At 38.1% G+C, this 20,898-nt stretch overlaps 1 protein-coding gene across 1 annotated transcript in view; it reads right to left on the bottom strand.

The window, feature by feature from the left end:
• Nucleotides 1-7,486: 7,486 nt before the first annotated feature.
• EEIG2 (EEIG family member 2) overlaps nt 7,487-20,898 on the bottom strand; it is a 100,922-nt gene continuing 87,510 nt past the window's right edge. Inside the window, exons 6-11 of the mRNA XM_061186240.1 lie at nt 19,533-19,636; nt 16,108-16,203; nt 15,473-15,662; nt 15,240-15,367; nt 14,369-14,438; nt 7,487-7,856 (exon numbers count right to left, since the gene is read on the bottom strand). Of these exons, the coding sequence (XP_061042223.1) occupies nt 7,814-7,856; nt 14,369-14,438; nt 15,240-15,367; nt 15,473-15,662; nt 16,108-16,203; nt 19,533-19,636 (631 nt within the window). The 3' untranslated portion in view covers nt 7,487-7,813. The remainder of the gene's footprint in view (nt 7,857-14,368; nt 14,439-15,239; nt 15,368-15,472; nt 15,663-16,107; nt 16,204-19,532; nt 19,637-20,898) is intronic.

Below are 20,898 nucleotides of genomic sequence, written 5' to 3' on the forward strand. Positions count from 1 at the left end.
TCTTTGTCCAGCCTTGCCCCTCTGTCTGGAATCCCTTTATCATGCTGAACACCCAGTCTTTTCTAGGAGGAGTCATCGTGTCACTGAACTTACAGCATCTTTCATTAATCCCATACTAAAAACAATGTTGCCTTATTTAAGCAAAGTATGCAATGCTTTAAAATCTTTTTAAGTATTTCAAATTTTTAAAATTTAGTACTGAAGAAATATAAAATATGTTTTTCCTTTGGTCTTAATTCCAAAGAATATAGGGGAAAGAAGAGCCAGACACAGGATCATGTGGGAGAGGTGGATTTGAACTGAATCATTGAAGTTCAGTACCAGAAGGTGGCACACTTTTCCCACTTAAATGCATTCATTTGCTTTGAGGACTCCCTGATGTAAATAAGATGCAAAAAAAAAATCCTAGTTATGCCCATTTTCTGTAGAGGTTTGAAGCTCTTTGCCATGCTTACTCAGAAAACTCACCGCTGAAATGGTTTAAAGATCTAGCAGTGAAGTCAATTTCTTAAGAGAAATGACTAAGGAGATATCTCAACCTAGCTGAGCTATAATTGACTAATTCATACAGGATGGTCTCAGATGTTTCCTTATTAGGTTTGAGATCACTGACTCAGGAAATGTCTAAATTTAAGCCTTTTCTGTATGTTTCCTAAATTTGTGTTACATTTTGTGTAATGTGTGACGGATTAGCTCCATCAAAGATTTCATATCATGCAAATGGAAAGAAAGGTTTCATTTCCTTAAATGTGCAGCAACCAGGTATGTGCTATGTATGTTCAGGAAGGAAAAGGTAAAATAAGATAAAGGAAGGGAGGGGATGTAGGGAGGAAGGGAGAAAAAAACACTAGGTGTTGAAGAAAGATGGGGTAAGTCATAAGAAGGCTGGGCCTGGGAACCCCATGCCTGAGACGTGGGCAAGAAGGTCTGAGGGGACAGGACACAAACAGATGGATTGGAATAATTAATATTGTTAAAATTACCACACTACCCAAGGCAATCTTCAGACCCAATGCAATTCCTATCAAAATACCAAGGACAGGGACTTCCCTGTGGTCCAGTGGTTAAGACTCTGTGCTTCCACTACAGGGGGTATGGGTTTGATCCCTGGTCAGGGAACTAAGATCCTGCATGCCATGTGGCACCACCAAAACAAAACAAAACAAAACAAACAACCAAGGACATTAGTCACGGAACTAGAACAAAAATTTAAAAATTTTTATGGAAACACAAAAGACCAAGAATTGCCAAAACAATCCTGAGGAAGAAGAACAAAGCTGGAGGCATAACCTTTCCAGACTTCAGACTATACTACAAAGCTACAGTAATCAAAATAGTGTGGTATTGGCATGAAAACAGACAAACAGATTAAGGGAACAGAATACAGAGCCCAGAAATAAACCCACACACCTATGCTCAATTAACCTATGACAAAGGAGGTAAGAATATATGATGGAGAAAAGACAGTCTCTTCAACAAGTGGTGGTGTGCAAGCTGGACAGCTTACCTATCAATGAAATTAGAACTCCCTCACACCATGTACAAAGATAAACTCAAAATGGTTTAAAGATCTAAATATAAGACACGATGCCATAAAACTCCTAGAAGAGAACATAGGTAAAACATTCTCTGACATAAATCATAGCAATGTTTTCTTAGGTCAGTCTACCAAGGCAACAGAAATAAAAGCAAAAATAAACAAATGGGACCTAATCAAATGTAAAAGCTTATGCACAGCAGAGGAAACCATCAATGAAAAGACAACCTACGAATGGGAGAAAATATTTGCAAATGATATGACTGATAAGGGGTTAATATCCAACATATATAAAGAGCTTATAAAACTCAACATCAAAAAAACCCCAAACAACCTGATTAAAAAATGGACAGAAGACCTGAATAGATGTTTTTCCAAAGAAGATAGACAGATGGCCAAGAGGCACATGAAAAGGTGCTCAACATTGCTAATCATCAGAGAAATGCAAATCAAAACCAGAATGAGATACCACCTCACACTTGTCAGAATGGCTATCATCAAGAACACAAATAACAAATGCTGGAGAGAATGTATAAAAGGGAACCCTCGTACACTATTGGTGGGAATGTAAATTAGCGCAGCCACAGTGGGAAACAGTATGGCAGTTTCTCAAAAAACTAAAAATAGAACTACCACATGACCCAGCAATTCCACTCTTGGGTATATATATGAAAAAAATGAAAACACTAATTTGAAAAGATAAATGCACCCCAATGTTCAAAGCAGCATTATTTACAGTTGCCAAGATATGGAAGCAGCGTTAAGTGCCCATCAACAGATGAATGGATAAAGAAGACATGGTATATATATATATATATATATATATATATATATATATATATATATATATATATATATATATATATACACAATGGAATACTACTCAGCCATAAAAAATGAAATCTTGCCATTTGAAACAACATGGATGGACTTGGAGGGTATCACGCTAAGTGAAGTAAGTCAGACAGAGAAAGACAAATACTGTATGATATGACTTACATGTGGAATCTAAAAAATAAACTAGTGAATATAACAAAGAAACAAACTTACAGATACAGAGAACAGACTAGTGGTTACCAGAGGGGAGAGGAAAGGGGGGAGGGGCAAGACAGGGGTAGGGGATTAAAATGTACAAACTATTAAGTTTAAAATAAACTACAAGGATATATTGTACAACATAGGGAATATAGCCAATATTTTATAATAACTATAAATGGAGTATAAGCTTTAAAAATTGTGAATCACTATGTTGTACACCTGTAACTTACGTAATATTGTACATCAACTATATTGAAAAGAAAAGTCTGAGGGGACAGATCAGAGGCTCCTGCTAGGTTCTGCTGTGATCGGCACAAAGTTGTCCCAGATGATCCCGTACGATCCTGTGTACTGGGGAGGAGGTTTGAGGGTTTCCCCTAGAGTGGCCATAACCCCACCCTGCTTCTACCAGCAAGTGGGGTACTTTCTCCTTAACTTATGTAACCTTTCTTAGTCTGCACTGTCCAGGGAAATCATGACAATCTACATAGAAAGATCGGGTTCAAACTCATATTGAACCATAGTTCTTTATTAACTTGAAGTTGCTGCTGTAATTTGAATATCAGCAGAGAGAATGTGTTGGCATTGTTTTTCCTCTCTGTGAGGACATTCTAGTCAAAAGGAAAAGCAGTCTGTACAAGGGTGTGGTGACTATGAATATCATTTAAGTCATGATTTTAACCTCTAATAGTGCCACATTTATTGACCATCTTCTATATGTCTAACACTAGAATTAAGGTATGTATGTAGATGCTACACAAAGACAAATTTTCGCTTGATCCGACACTGAGTGCCTACGGCATATTCCTTACATTAGCTTTTGTGTTCTTCATCACAACCCAAAAGAGTTGGTGGTATTATCACCATCTTAGATTAGAAAACAGGTTCAGAGGTGAGTTTGAATTCAGACTCAGGTCTGTGTTACTCCGAAGTCCATGCCCACAGGATGGCAGGGGCTACCTCAGGTCTCAGAGAAAAGTCTTTCACTGGAGGCGTTCAAGCCTGTAAACTGGCTATACTACCGGGTCATAAATAAAGGGAAGCCCTCAGGGAGAAGTTACATGCTGGTCTTTTCCCTTCGGTTTTCTTTCCTTGGCAAGCAACTGACAGATTTCTGACAGAATCTTAACTGAAATTTTAAAGTATAAACAACATTCTAAAGTTTAAGATATGATTTTTATTGAACATGTATAAGATTCACCTTTACGTTACTCAAATATTTTACAATAAAAAATTTTGGCAGAGAAAAGGAAAACATTTCTTGGATTACTAGTTGGGCGGTTAAAATAAAGAAATATATAAATATGAAGGTCATTCTCCATGTATTACAGATTAGAATACTAATGGAATCACTTCAATAAAAAATTTTTCATAAACATTTACATGATTACCCACAACTGTATCAATTTCCAGAGGACCAAATAAATGTCTAAGAGGAAGGTGATCCCCCAAGTAAGATGTATTTCCAAAAAAACAAACTGAATATACCCTAAATGTCTTCCTGTATGTGGGATTTGGTCAATGAATATCAGCAAGAGAATTCATTGTTATATACATAAGATGAACATAAACATTTGTAAATGTGGAGTTTGTTGTCCACGTAAATTAAAAATTTTGCTAGTTTTGTCATATGGAGAGTAGCTAGAGACCACCCACATGACCATTTAGAATATACTGTGCATATATTGTCTTCTGAAAAGTCACATATATAAGGGAATAAGGCCTTTATATCTAAAGCAGTCTTAAAACAGGTTAATATAGGCATGTTTCATCCTCTGTATTTTTAGACTTCATCTTCTTTAACATCTCATCTATTAAGACTATGTACAGTACCTAAGCCAACACATGGGTAACGGCACAACACAATTTCAACTACAGTACTAGGTTACATTAACATGACATACCATCCAAGAGAACTGACCAAGCATAATTTCTGAACTGCCCCAGTTAAAGATCTGTTAAAATAAAATGCAACCCGGTCACATGAGCCCAGTCTCTTTTAGAGCATTATCATATATAATGGAAGCCTAACACTTCAGAGAACTTCAACGAAGTATTTAATAATACCATCAGCTTCAACTTGTAAGGTAGTCTAGTTAGCATGAAAATCTTAAATTCTAAAAATACTTCTGGATGTTTTAATATATTAAAACTCATTGATACTTGAATGTGTGGGTGACTGGAGGCTAGTAGGAGATTTTTTTTCCCTTCTAGCAACAAATGGGCTAAGTGGTGGACCTCTGTGGCTCATGGTTTCCATTTAAAAAACCAAAAAGTACATATACAGAAGAATCTAGTTAGGACATCATTACTCTGATAGTATTTTGCTGAAATGGGTTGGTGGACTTTAGGATTCTTGGTCAAGACTTTCTCAGATTATAAGTACCAGTCCAAATTAGTTGTCTGTATACAGAAGCCTTCACCACCATCATCGCAAAGGGGAGTCAACCATCAGAGTGTAAACTAATGGCCCAGGGCCTTCTCTGCCCTTTGCTACCCTTCACATCCTCTCTAGTCTTGGTCACCAGCACAAGTCACAGGAAGTGGGCTCCTGACTGGTCTCTGTGTTTCCCCCAAACAAGGTATTTAAGACACTTCATTATCTGATCAGAAATACTTAGCTTTAAAAATACCATGAATCTTTTTCTCTAGGGTAAGATTAGAAAAAGAAAATGTTATACATCTGCAAATTCTCCAGGACTAGGTGATTTAAAATTCGACTTTAATATTAAAAAAATAAAATATTTAATATTTAAAAGTTGAAAATTTATTAAGATTTAATTTTTCAGATTTATTTTTGAAACTCAAAATGGAACCAAAAGTAGACTTGGTATTTAATAAGCAGATTTTTTTCAATAGCTATATGGTTAAGATATTACTAGTACATACTCTAAGAAAAACTAGGAAGTAAGACACTTAGGTCCTTTAACAAATATTTTCAAGGACTGTAATGAAATCTGATTGCAAAGTATGCTGACAGAACACAAAATAGAATAAAATAAATCCAGACTTTCACTGAAGAAAGCGGACACTGTCATCTTTTTTCTTCCTAATGTTTCTACTTGTCAAAACATATGTTATACTTACTAGTATCTTAAGCAAGATGTATCTGGTGGCTGCTCAAATTATAAAGGCACAATTTTCAAAATCTCTCCACATTTTGTTCTTAAAAAATAATGCTGTATCATCTTAAATACCAAGAGCCAGTCTTGTATAAAGGTATTGGGCCAAGGGCAGCCAAGGATGAGTAAGATGGGGGCAGTGCCCTAATCACAGCATCTTTTACATATCTGAAGAATGTCCTCACTGAACCTAACTTATAATCTAGTTTTTATTATCACTTTCAAAACTGCAAAATCATCTGCAGAAGTGCCAATAAAAAATATAGCCTAGAAATAATACTTTGAAAATAGAAAAATATGTTTTTAAGACATCATAATAAATATCTCTCTAAACAATATCTTCACATCTCTATTAAAAACTTTGATTGTTTTTTTCTTCCCATGATATATAACGAATGGATCAATTCACCTGTTTATTCGCAGATGGCAAGTCTTTACCATTAAGGTAATATTTTCCTTGGTTAGACTAAAATGTTCAGATTAATTTTTTTCTTCAAAACAAATCTTAAAAAATAAGAAAGCATGACTAACGAGTCAGAAAATCCTATCTTTCAACATTCAAGACATTCTAAAATGGGGTGTTATCTCTTTAAAAAAATATCAGAATCTATTTATAAAAGTAGTATTGAATTAACTTGGAATACCCAATCCTTGAAATATTAAAAAAAAAAAACCCTAACATGAACTATTCAAAAATTTTCAAACCTCTAAATCTGGATATTAAAAATAAATTTAAAAAAATAATATATTTTTCCCTCTTACTTTGCCAACATGGAAATATTAGACCAAAGTAATTCTAACACACCACATTTCTTGGACATGGTTTTGAAAGTAAGGACTGGGAATTACTGGTTCTACAGAATCAACATTTTTCTTCAGTGACTGCGTGATTCCAAGAAAATTAAGATCTTTCCATACAGACACTGTCATGTAAGACCAGAAAAACTCTTAAGGTTTATCTGCTGTGCTATTTAACTGGATCCAGATCAGATATTCTTATTTTAAAAGCTCTATTTGATGTATGTTATATTCTATTCTTGCCTCAAAATAACTAATTTCTGATACAGTAAAGAAGAAAACAGAAAACCATGGGTCCATGTCAGTGATGTCAAGCGGCTGTCCCCTGTCCTTTATCCACTACCTCCTTGGAATAATTTTCAGTTTCATGTAAGCCTGAACTTACAGAGAAAAGGCAGCTCTGTTTCTGACCATATCACAATTTTCCTCCTGTTGTTCTAAATTTTGACTCCTGAAACCATCAGATATTATTCTGTTAGTTAACAGAGCTCTTACATTAGGGTGTCTTATGGTAGCCTAACATACGGAGTCTTAAACTTCGGTCTCTCATATAGTGCTAGTGGGAGTTCTGTAGCTCATCTAATATTAACAAGTAATGATACATACTGCATAATAATAGCATTATACCCATTCACGTATCTCAGACTTAAATAACTCACACTTGTTATTCAATTTATGACTAATACATTTAGAATTAAGCATTTTACATGTTTAAAATGTAGTATAACACTTTCCCAAATCACGAACACCCACATTTTATATCAAATATTGCATCAAAAAGAGTGAATGAACTTAGTACAATACCGTGATAGTATAATATGGAAGATTTCCTTCACAGGAATTATATCTATTCTTGGCAAAATTTATAGAGTTTAAATTATTTTCACTTATTGTCTCTCAAACATAAAATTAAAAAATTAGAGCCCAAATCAGTCAAGCACTTCTATCACAGGTTTTACACTTCAACACTAAAATTATAATCAGATGTATAGTGCTGTTTTTCCCACTGGATGTTTTGAAAAAAAAAGCAGGCTTTTCATTATTATGTGCAGTGACCACAGAAGCTGTGTACCTATAAGCACACGTGGCACACTGCCCTGATACTACCATTCCGATGTTCCCTGTTGGTGGGTGAGAAAGGAGAGTGGTGGGCACCTTCAGAGAAGAAATCAGTGTTGGCTTTCCTCTTGATAGATGAACATGCTTCATTTTTTTTTAATAGGTTCACTTTCTCATAAGTGCTTGAATAAAGTGCCTTGACAGCTCAACTGCCCACATCTTAAACCCCCAGGGAAGCTTCAGTTCACCAGCTTGATTTCTAGCGTTTGATCACAACTTGTTCATAAGCTCCAGACCCCACCCTAAAAGTAGGGAAAAAACAAAACAAAACTTCAAACTTGTGAGCTGTAGTGTTTGAGATTGTTCCAGTTAACTTTGTCCCCAAAGAGACAGTGCATTAGGCATTTTCTACTTGATTTGATATCCACAAGGTTTATATTAGATATCACAGAGAGAAAGTACTTGAAGTATTGAATGTTTATAATTGATACACTGGGATTAGTCTAGTCCCTGATCACCTCATACTTATTCCCACAGTAATCTAGTAATGTTTACAAATTCTTACCTATCAACACACTGTGGCAAACATGTTTATATATAAATCCTGAAATCGGTCTAATCCAGGAGCATATATTGACTCTAGCAGTTCAGGTCTTGCGCTGACTTAATGGATGATAGTTTTTAGTTGCATTAGTAGTGTGGCGTCTTAACGTACTTAACTAGGAAGCGCAAAAATTATTTTAGTCAAATGCAAGTGTCTTTATAAGTGGTCAGTATTGTAAATCATATCTATGCTAATGCAGATTAAAAGGGAAAATGATCTTGAAGAGGGCTTTATTTCTTCACGAGCTTGGTTTGTCAGACTGCTGGCTGTCCTGCCACATCTACTCTCCCCTTTTCCATGGTTTTAGCTAGGGACAGCCTGCTTGGTTAGAGGCCACATTTCCTGAACTCCTTTGTCTACAGGTGTGGCCTTGTGACTAAGTTTCACCCCCAGGGAACATGAATGGAGATATGCCAACTTCTGCCTCACCTGCTTTAAAGGGACATTGCTTGCCTTGGACTGGTAGCAATTTTGATAACACAGGTAAGGAGGGTGGTAGAGGACAAAATGGAGGTGCCTGCATCAGTGAATCATTTCTGGGACAAAGCGGTCCCTCCAGGCTGGCCATTTTATTTTTGGGTCTCTTTATTATAGCAGCTTAGCCTTTGCCCTAATATGCCAGGTACTAACTGACCTCTATTAATGAAATATGGAGAATACTAAAAGACTTAAAATTTGCAAGCTTTGTGAATAAAGTACTTAGAAATACTTAAATTAAGTAAAGACCTCATCAACAGGTTTTTTTTTTTCTATTGTCGATTCACCTGGTACCTTGGCCTCACGTTATAATGGAATGAACACATGTTCCATCTATTGTTTCTTGGTCTGGGAGGACAAGGTTTTTGTTTTTGTTTTTTTGGTGCTGAAGGAAAGTGCAGCGTTTATTGCAGGGCACCATGTAAGGAGTCCAGGACAGGTAGCGCTCAAAACATCCAAACTGGGAATTCCCTGGCAGTCCAGTGGTTAGGACGCCGCGCTTTCACTGCCAACGGCGCGGGTTCAATTTCAATCCCTGGTTGTGGAACTAAGATCCTGCAAGCCTTGCAGCATGGCAAAAAAAACCAACCAAACGAACAAACAAAAAAAACACCAAACCAAACCAAACCAAAAAAACCCCCCAACTCCCCTGATAAAGGTTTTCTATAAGCCTGTAAACACAGTGTCTTTTTGAGGGAGCTGGATTTATTTTTGGATGAGGATCATTCTACCCTTTCACTGACCCCTCCTGAGTGATTAGGAGGAAAGCGAAAGTGGTATTGCATGGTGGGAGGGTATTACTGCTTAAAGTTATCACCAGGCACCTATCTCCTCATTTGTCAAGATGTCAGGGACTACTACCTGACGTTTCACTCTGAGTATGCCAGAGATCAGTAAGACCAGAAGCAACCACCATGACTGGTCTCTGCCCTTAACGGAATTTTAAGGGGAAATTCTAAAAAGTGGAAGTAAGGTAGTGGTTACTAGTCCAACAGGACTGAATTGGAATTCTCTGTTGATTGCTTGACTTCTGTTCTTACAGATTCATTCTAAAGAAGAAATAGGAACATCCTCAACAGAATACCAGTGAACACTCTTTCACAGCTGCAGATAATCAGAATTTGAAGGAACCTTAGTGAGCACCACTGCACATAGGCTTTTAGATGCCCTAAAATGGTTCTGCTTCGGGCAGTGATGGAGTGACAGGAACCAGACTTTCGCTCCTGCTTCACATAACTAGAAAACTGGATAGACTATATGAAACAACAGTTTTCACACATTGGACAACAGGCAGCATGGGACTGGCCCTGAGATAAGGGAAAGAAGGAAAGAAAGCCAGACAAACTGCCGCAGCTTGCTGCCTAAAGCCATTTCCTTCTGGACCCTCCCAGCCGACAGTGCAGGGAGGGAGGACCCAGATACAGCTAGGTGGTCTCTGTCAGTGGAGGACTCAGGTCAGAGCTCTGGGATGCAGGGGCTACAATTTGTAAGTCTGGGGTACCAGAAGGAGTGGAGAAAAATAATGGCTGCAGAATTTCCAATTTTGATGAAAATTGTAAACCCACAGCTTCAAGAAGCTCAATGAACCCTAAGCAGAATAAACACAAAGAAAAACACGCCAAGGCACATCATAACCAAACTGCTAAAAACCAGAGGTATAGAGAAAAGCTTAAAAGCAGTCAGAGATGAAAGATGAATCACAGAGGAATAAAAGTAGAAATGAAAGCAGACTACTTGTCAGAAATGAAATGTCCCAAAGGCAAGCAAGGATGTGCATGCAGGGTTCTGTAAGCAGCCCTGAGCTGGCCAGGCTGTATCCACTAGACTTAAAATGGATTACTGCAAACAGTCCTCCCCAAGTCTCTCTCACTTGTTGCCCTGTTCTCTTCAATCTCACAGGTTCCCTTTTGGAACTGTGGTTCTTGTGCCTCTTCTGTGCCCTAGGTAAATGATTCTGGTTTCATCCTGTGCTACTAGTTTATCTTACATAATGGATCTAACACTAACACATTAGCTTCTCTGATGAATACCCACTATTTATGGAGAGCCTATGTGTACAAGTACTTGCTGGACAGTTCAAATTAACTGCCATAAGGACTCTGAAAGACAGACCTTTAATTAGTATATATAAAGTACTTGAGTGTTTACTGCATACCAGATTTTGTCCTAAGCATTACCATGTCTTCCCTCGTTTAATTTTAACAGTATTAACTCTTATGAGGTGGGTTCTATTATCATCACTATTTTACAGGTGAGGACACTGAGGCAGAGAGAAGTGAAGTAACTTACCAAAGACACACAGCTAATAAATGGTGGAGCTTGGGACTGAACTCAGGCAGCCCACTCCAGAGCGTGTATTGTTCTCCCAGGGATGCAGCTGTCTTTTTGGTAGCAAGTGAGAGATGCAATATGTCAAGATCATGGCTAAGCTGGGTAATTATGGCTAAGCCAGGAACAGAACCCATATCTGACTCCATGGCCTATCCTCCTTTCACCATAACACATTGTTTCTGACATTCTTCAGCATGTAATATGAATCTGCTTCAACCCCTAATTGTCCCTTTAGGCTTTCATGTATTGGGTGATTTTTTTTAACATTCATTTGGAAGGAGGACGGGAGCCAGAATTCTTAACGACATAAATGCCTTTATATCCTAGGTTCTAGATTCTCTCTCAACTAGAAATTATCTTTCTTTTCTCTGAGTAACAACACAAATAGCTAGCATATATTGAGAACTTTTTATGTGCCAGGTACTGTGCTAAATAACTTTACATAAATGATCTAACCTAACCCTCACAAAAATCCTATGAGTTACGTAACTTATTTATCATTCCCATTTTACTGGTGAGGAAAATGAGGCTTACAGAGAGTTTACTAACACTGTAAAGTCAATAGTGGAAGAGCTATGACTGGACCCTGAGCAGTCTAATGAGATAGCCCATGCGTTTATTATTTTGGTTCCTTTTGGTTGGAACTGTAGCTTTTGCTGTTTCTCCACCTAAAATAATAATAGCTAGGGCTTACTGAGTATATCATGTCATTTATACTTTAAAACAACTCCATGAAGTAGGCATATGATCACATTTTTCAAAAGAGTTAAGTTCAACTGAAGTTAAATGATTTACTCCCAAAGTGGTCTGGTTAAGATGTGAACCTGTCTCTTTAACTCAAAAACATATTTTCTCTACCATACATATCATTGTCCTTATAAATGTCATTCTCCTACCTGTTCCCTGCTACTAGTCTTTCCCTGCTCCTATCTACCCTCAAAATTATGGCCAGTTACTTTTCTAAAATGCCAATCTGATAGGTCAGTTCCCTGCTGAAGAATGACCAATGGCTCCCCAGTGTACACAAGAAGGGTAAACATTTTGTAATGGTGACGGAGGCCCTTTACAACCTGTCTTCAAGATACTTCCCAGCCTCATGTCCCACAACTCCATTTCACATGCCCCACCTCCTTAGAAAAACCTGTTTATGGGCATTCTCTAAGTAGGTGATATTATTCATAAGACAGTAAGATAAAATGATTAAGTGCAATGAATGGGCTTTAGACTCAAGAGACATGGGTATGACCTTGGTTTTAACACTTACTAGCTTTAAGGCCTTCCTTGGGTAAACTTCCTTAACCTCTTTTTATCTTTGTTTCCTCTTTTAAAAAACTAATAATAGGGGCTTCCCTGGTGGCACAGTGGTTGAGAATCTGCCTGTCAATGCAGGGGACACGGGTTCGAGCCCTGGTCCGGGAAGATCCCACATGCCGCGGAGCAACTAGGCCCGTGAGCCACAATTACTGAGCCTGCGCGTCTGAAGCCTGTGCTCCCAACAAGAGAGGCCGTGATAATGAGAGGCCTGCGCACCACGATGAAGAGGGGCCCCCGCTTGCCGCAACTAGAGAAAGCCCTCGCACAGAAACGAAGACCCAACACAGCCAAAAATAAATAAATAAATTAAAAATAAATAAATAAATAAATAAATAAAAGAAACTGCCAAAGTGTTTTAAAAAAAACAAAAACAAAAAACTAATAATAGTATTTTTTTGAGTATTGAAAGAGATGAGAATTGAATGAAACATACACATGGTGCTCAGCACATAACTAATAAAAGTTCAATAAGTATTGCCTATAATTATTATATATTCACTATTATATAATTATATATTATAATTACTATGCCTGTTAAGTTCCTTCTATTTGTTCCTGCTACCAGGAATATCTGTCTTCCACATACCCCCTTCGTAACTGCTCACTTATCTTTTATTCTCCCAAAGACCCTCTTCAAGTGTCAACTTTTCCAGGAAGTTTTCTCTGTCTGAGTGAGGTGCCATCTCAGAGTTTCCTCTACTTCTATATATTATAGAATTTATCATACTACTATAATATTTAGTTTATTTGTCTATCTCACCTGCTAGAAAGGGTCAGATAACAAATATCTTAGGAGGGCCACATAGTCTCTGTTATACTGCTCATGGCTCCCACTGTAGCACAAAGCAGCCAATTCAGACAATATGTTTAGACAATACATAAACGGGTGGGTTGTATTCCAATAAAACTTTGTTTACAAAAATAGGCAGTGAGCCAACAGGGCCCACGGGCTGTAGTTTTCCAAACTCACATGCTAGACTATAATCTAGCTGAGGGTAAGAGCTGGGTCTTTCTTCTTTGCACCCTTACCCACAAGTTGGCCCAATAAATTGTTACTGAATTTAATAAGTGGATAAGTAAATGAAAGTTACAAAAGGTCTAAATTGTGTTACTCCTCTATAAACCTCTTTTCAAATTAACTCCTCCTCCACAGCATCTTTTTATTCCCACCTATCACATCTGAAGGTAGTTAGTTGCTGACGTAGGTGTTTGCTCCTTTGTGTCCTTCGGGCCCTGCAATGTGCTGGACGCATAGGAGGTACTCAATAAAATGAGTATTGGTAGAAGAAATGAATTAAACATTCTTTCTGGTTTTGAGCATTAGAGAATAAAATAACTGTCTTGGACCAAGGGGGCTCCCTCCCCCTGCAACTCTGACTTAGACTGTCGCTGTGCTGGAATTCTACATAAATACTCCACAGAAATACTGGGTACTGGGTGCAGAGGGATCAGGCTGTGGGGAAGCAGTGGAGTGATCAGAATTTCTCAGGTGTCCTCAGCATCTGTGCTATCATCTGCTGCAGTGCTGGGAACCAGAATGCTAAGTTTGGCAGGTGCCTTTTCCTCATCTGAATCTAAATAACTACCAACATGAAGATTAGTTTTCAGAACTTATTTTTCTTAATATGTATGTTAGGCTCTAGTGGGGCGCAGAAAAGAGAGTACAAAAAAGATTAATATCAGTGTCTGCTACTGAGTGGTTGTGTAACTGCTCATAACAGACAAGATCACTGATTGAAAATATAATTTTGCTTTGCTCTAAGATATCAGACTAAGAACTCTTTTCTAAATGTCCTTTTTATACTGCAGCTTGCCCGGTGCTCTACCAGTTCTCTACTAATACATTCTAAAAATACATCTAAGGAAGTCAACAAATAAACTTATAAAATACAATTTCAAACACATTCAGGAAAAGGAAAACTAAGAGCTACACTAAGAGCTGTAATTCTTCTCATGGAACTACTAATATTGTGCTTTCTAGCCTCAATCTAATACAAACTTTGTAACCTTCATCTTCCACTCATGAGCATTTAAAAGAAAAAGTCAGTCTATTCTTTATTTTAGTAAGATACTCTTTGGACTACATACCTGTTTGGAAGCTGATGACTGCCAAAGGTTGTACTTCCCCCAGGACCCACAAATAACCTCAGTCCTTCTTCTGCAATACACATTTACAATATTTGTTACAGGTACAATTATTAGATTATTGTCAAATAATATTCATATTATATTAAATTCACATTTTACATTTCAGTTTTGTTAAAGAAATAAAAACTTAAAAAAAGAACTACATACATGTTTTAAAACAGGCAGTTTAAAAGATATCCTAATAGTTGCTTCTTGTTAACTTTCTTAAAGCTATTTTTCTTAAAGCCGAGTAAAGAAGACAGCTGTTCCTACAAATTTCCTCAAGTAGGGTTTAATTATTTCTCTTTACAACCAATTACATAATGAAACTAAGTCCATTGTTAACTGCTCTCTATTCACACCAGCATGAATAATTATAACTTTCAAATTGGTGGCACGTAAATTTTCAGTTTCAGTGAAAATGCTAAGGAGGGAATGAGGCATTCTGTTACTCACTATCATTTTAAGATCACCACCTAACCTTCCAAATTGCAATAGTGACTTGAGGTACTTATGCCCAGTTATGACAAAGCAGATGTAGATATCTGTCATAAGGTATATAATCATGGCAGACATTGATGCATAGTTAAAAAATACAATAAAAGCTTTCTTTAAAATTGATATTTTTAAACTAAAGTTAATTCTTTTCCAAATTTAATATCCATTAACAAATGAACTAAAAAGTTATCTTCAGATTTTTATGGGTGTGAAATTTATTTTACAAATACCCAACACTCAGTATCATAATGTACTGACTCTTTACTGCTGACCACACTGATTATACAAACCCGGGTCACGTACATCCATATATACTTAATGGTTATCTACACACCTTCTGCACTGGAATCTAGGCTGAAGTCTTGACTTTGTAATATTTTCTCCACAATATCATCTGCATCCACTCTGGTGTCATCAACTCGCTTCAGCTGAGATTCTACAGAATCTTGTTTCACTGGGCATCTTTGAAAATAATTTTTAAAAATTTCCTCCTTTTTTATTATGTTATGAAAAAAAAGTGTTGCTGTTTTTTTCTTTTTTCCATTTAAACTGAGACCAAAATGATACCTGTTGAGTGTTTCCGAAGCTGTATCTTCTTTATCAGCTGTATCAAGATTTGGTCCAGCTATCTTTTGCTCAATTTCATCACATGGCTCTAGAATACTTTCAATTCCTGTTGATGTACTTCCCACTGAGGTATTTCTCCTGTGGCAGAGCTCAGAGAAACTAGATGACCGGGAGTGGCAAGAGCTATACCCTGTCAGAGAAAATCACTCTGGATGTAACACTAGTATCAAGCACACACTGCAGGGCTTCCCTGGTGGTGCAGTGGTTGAGAATCCGCCTGCCAATGCAGGGGACACGGGTTCGAGCCCTGGTCTGGGAAGATCCCACATGCCGCGGAGCAACTAGGCCCGTGAGCCACAACTACTGAGCCTGCGCGTCTGGAGCCTGTGCTCCGCAACAAGAGATGCCGCGATAGTGAGAGGCCCGCGCACCGCGATGAAGAGTGGTCCCCGCTCGCCACAACTAGAGAAAGCCCTCGCACAGAAACGAAGACCCAACACAGCCAAAAATAAATAAATAAATTTATATTAAAAAAAAAAACAAAAAAAACACACACTGCAACCAAACATTCTCCTCCCGCGCCATAGCAACTCCAAGTCCCTTCAGAGCAATTCAACTTCACTCTTAGCCTCTACCTGATACTTTTGACTGCTGGCTTGCATAGCTTGATGTTCTAGAATGTCCACAGGCACCAAGTTCATCTGGAACAGAGGCACTCTTTGCTGAGAGATCTGCAATACGTCATAACATAATGTTACTATTACTGTCAACAAGTCAATGGTCGATTTGTATTCTAATCTACGTATTTTAGAAACTAAGTTCATTATCAAGTTACAGAGTGAAAGAAATCCCTTTAAATCAGTACAGTGTAAACAACTGTGCTGCAAGAAATACTGTGCAAAGAACTTAAATACCTCAGTTTACTGAAGTGCTATAGTACTTTTCATAAGATTTAATAGCACTCTATCTTAAATAAAACTATTTCAGTTTTTATATTTAGTATTTCTCTTATAAAAAGGAGTCAGATGGATTCTTATAAATTCTCACAAAATTGCCAGGTTTTTGGGTGGTTTTTGAGGAAATCTTGCTCCCCAAACCCATCACGACAGTAGACTAAAGAGCACTTTGGTACTTTTGTGTTAGTGATGCTGGTGCTAGGCTATAATTTGGACAAATGTCTGTGGTTTACATCAACACAGCGTGTGATGTAGCACTGAGAATACGGTTCTTCAGAAATTAATTATAGTATTCAGTTTCAAAGTAAATGTACAAAAAAAGCAGTGTCAAAGCTATTTCTATTATTTTCCTAATAATGTGCATATTCCAGATGCCAATTATGTATTTCCAGAACTAGGCTTCTTCCACAGAATGCAGAACTGTGACCATTTCCATTAGGGTGAAATATTTGGAAACTAGAACTGTTTTTCACTTAGAGGCAAAAGGAAACCAATTGAGTAACACAACAATTATAGCAGCAGTTCTATAAATGATATTGAACACAGATGGGCCAACAAATGCTGCCAAATAAGTAAGCTACTGGAGCGACCTGGCCCTTCTGCAAAGGGTTTCTCATTTCTGGACAGACTGTAAGGTACAAATCCAAACCAGCATCCCTAGTCCTGCTTGACAGTGGTCCTAAGCCCAAATGTTTGGCCACAGCAAATTCTGAACTAAAAGAGTTGGTTCATATCAAGAGTTATATACTTTACTCCCAGCATTGGCTCAGATCTTAATTAATCCATTTATTTACTGGTTTTCAAAATGTATTCATTCAATAAATATTTATTAAGCTCTTACCAGGTCAGTGCCCAATACTGTACAAGATATAGGGGTACAAAATAAATAAGATAAAATATATGCTTCACAGTTTAGAGTAGAAGCAGTTATAATACAACGTGGCAAGTACCAAAATACAAGCACCAAAAAGAAGCTATCAAGAGCTCCAAAGGACAAATGCATCGAACACTACTTGGTAATGAAGGAACGACCTCAGAGAGGAGGTTAACTCCAGGTCTTTAACAATGCATAGGAATTTCTCGGCTAGACTAGGCAGGGAAAAGCATAGGGAAAAGCATGCCTTGTCTGTAGGAAAGCAAACAGTTTGGTAAAGTTGGCATATAGGGCAGTGGTGTAGATGACTGAAGGAAAGAGAGAGACGAGCAGATGCCTGCTAATGAAGGACCTTCTCCTATGGGTTTAAGGAAGGAAATAATTCAATGGCTTTAAGACAGGGTGTGACTTGACCAGATTGACATTTTGGGAAGATCACTTTGGCAGCAGGATGAACAGAGGGTGAAGGAGGGAAGATTTTCATAATAATTCAGCTGAGAGATGTTGAGCAGGCACAAATGACAGTACTTAATTACTAACTAGAAGTGTGTGCCAGGATAACTGCAACAGAAAATACAGGGGGAAGAGTTAGGAAGACGGCGTGCTGGGTATGTGGAATTTGAGACACCTGAGGACACCCATTCACTATTCATGGAATTTCTACTGTGTCCCTCGCCATTATGCTGTTGATACAAAGAAAAATTAAGACCTGATCACGAAGAACTTAGAAGCTTGCTGAGAAAAAAAAGATAAACAGATGGGTTTCAGTCTAATGTGACATAAAGTGGACCTTTCCAAAAAGCATTTGGAAATATGTTTCTGTGGTCAGGACGGAGGCCTGGAGGCAACACGAATTTGTAAATCAAACATATTAACTCATATTTACATGATCACATTTACATTTATGTGATAGTTAAATCCCAGGTACAGATGCCATCACCCAGGGAGAGTGAGTGGAGGGAACCAAATCCTGGAGAGTATCGATATTTTAACAGGAAGGTGGAAGAAGATAAAGAAGCCTCTGAGAAGCTAGAGAAAAGAGGTGGGAGCCAAGGGAAGAGAAAGCTTCCAGAAAGAATAAATGGCCAATTTATTCAGATGAGAGCAGAAAAAATGCCCACAGGATTTGACAGTCATGTTGTTGGAGACATCATCAAGAGAGGGCAGAATGCAGAAGCCAGACCACACATGTGTTTAGGAATAAATGGGCAGTATATTCTTCCTAGAAGTTTGGCTATAAAAAGTCTGAGAGAAAGAGGGCGGGGGATGGTGGGGGAAGGAGAGTGTGAGCCTATGGGAGAGCAGTAGATAGAGAAGGATGTAGGGCTAATGAGTGTTTGGTTTCCAACATGAGAAAGAATTCATAATATTTAAATACTGAAGACAAGGAGCTAACGGAAGAGTTAAAAGTACACAAAGGATTCACTGATCCCAAATCAGGAAATTTGAGAATCCTTATTATGCATAAGAAATCTTATCTTTGCAATCTGAAAAGTGGTGAAAATGTTCATCACATCACTACACCTTTCTTTTCATTCTTTCAAATAATAAACCCGGTCACATGGCGTGGGAGAAAAAAGGAAGCTCATAAATGCTTTTTCCCCAGCCAACTTGACATTCCCCCACCTGCTTTTAGCTCGGGGAGCAGCCTATGACTGGGTGTTTGCCTGGAGAAGTGGCCCCCAAGGTGTGGCCTGGGGCCCAGCAGCAGGAACAGCAGCATCACCTGGGAACTTAGTCATGCAGTTTTCAGGCCCCAACCTAGATTTACTTAATCAGAAACTCTGGCTGCAGTGTCAGCAATCTATGGTTTAACAAGCCACCAGGTGATTCTGATGTGCACTGATGTTTGGGAACCAATGACAGAGGGTACGTGATTCATGGAAGAGAAGCACCACCTGAGAGGTGACTGGCAGAAGTTGCTGGGCATGTGGAACGGGAACAATCCTGTTGTGTCCTGTCGTTCTGTGGGGAGTAGAGGCATACAGTGGTGGGGGTGGGAGTGTCACTGCAACATTTAGCTTTTAATCGGTCAGAGGATAACACACCCTTTAGACAAAATGAAGCATTGGCTTAAACAAAAATTGCATAATTGAAACTGCTGATAGTTATTGGCCCATTTCAAGTCACATACACCCACAGAATTTTAAATCTGGGAGGGACGTTGGGAAACTTTTAGGATAGTACTGTTTCTCACAAACTGAAAAACCAGTAAGCGACACATCCATACCTGCTATCCCAAGATGAATTTTGAGAGTCTCTCCACCTTTTCTATCTTCTTCCAGAGATTCAGATTCACCAGCAATTGGTATAGACATTGATGTAGAAGGAGGCCTGTAAATAAACATTTCTAAGGGTCAGAACTTGATTTCTGGTGAATCTGAAAGTTCGAAATATTGTTAAGAGATTGGTTGCGTAGTTACTACACAGCCTTAGTAAGGTGCCTGGTGATGTTGCCTCCTTGAGGATGAAAGTGACAAAAATCAACAAATAATGTATGAACATCCTCAAAACCTGAATAAAATTCACTGGGGAAAAACGGGTTTTTACACAACAAAAAAAGTGAGACCAGAAAGGGCACTGCTTCGGGAAAAGAGAGGAGGTATGTTCTCAGCAGTGTCGGTGGAGGGCGCTTCGTCAGCTCTACTCTCAGGCCAGGCAGGGATGTTTCTGTGAGATGGAGGTGGTGGCACAAGCCCCTTGGCAGCTGAGGCTGGAGGGGATACCTCATGCCTCCGGCTCCGGTGCCTAAGATCTCTTGTTGGCTCCATTAACTTAAATTATCCATGATTTTATCTTCTTCCTTCTTCCCTGTAAACAGTCTGCCTGCCCCAGGGAGAGTCTATAAAGAGCCCCAGTTGTTTAGATTTGATATTTTGGGCTGGATTCTCTGGGAGTAGATGATGGATAGATTTTCACTGGCTCATTCAAGGCTCCCATCTCCATGTAGAAGGTGTGAAGCAGGGAGGGGCAAGATTGAGTCCTAAGAACTTTTTTTTTTTAAAGAGAACATCCTTAATCTTTTGAGTTGGTTACTGAGAGGAAAATCACATCTTCCTAGAGACTATCCCTTGGTCACCAGAAATAAAATAGGAAGGCGGTTGAAGGGGGATCATGAAGTTGATCCATTATGTGGCAATTCTTAAAATCTTACTGTATTAGTTCAATTCAGGCTATTCAGGTCCTTGGGAATATAGACATTTAAGACTGCCATTAAACTTATTTAATTGATAGATTATTCCTATCCCAGGGTCTCCTAAATTTCAAAACTGCATATCCTATTGGGATATGCAGGATATTTATCCTGCAAGTTTTTGTCCAACTAAACTCATACTCTTTCCCCAAATCTGTTTTCTTCCTATATTCCCCTTCTCTGTGAATGCCATTATAATCCAAAAGTCACCAAAACTAGAATCCTAGATATTGCCTCTGTCTCCACACAAAAACTATTAGAACAAATAAATGAATTCAAAGGTAGCAGGATACAAGATTAATATACAGAAATCAGTTGCATTTCTTTACACTAACAATGAAATATAGGAAAGAGAAAGTGAAAAAAAAATCCCGTTTAAAACTGGGTAAAAAGAAAAACAAAA

The sequence above is a fragment of the Eubalaena glacialis genome, chromosome 3, assembly GCF_028564815.1.
Source record: "Eubalaena glacialis isolate mEubGla1 chromosome 3, mEubGla1.1.hap2.+ XY, whole genome shotgun sequence".
Lineage (NCBI taxonomy): Eukaryota > Metazoa > Chordata > Mammalia > Artiodactyla > Balaenidae > Eubalaena > Eubalaena glacialis.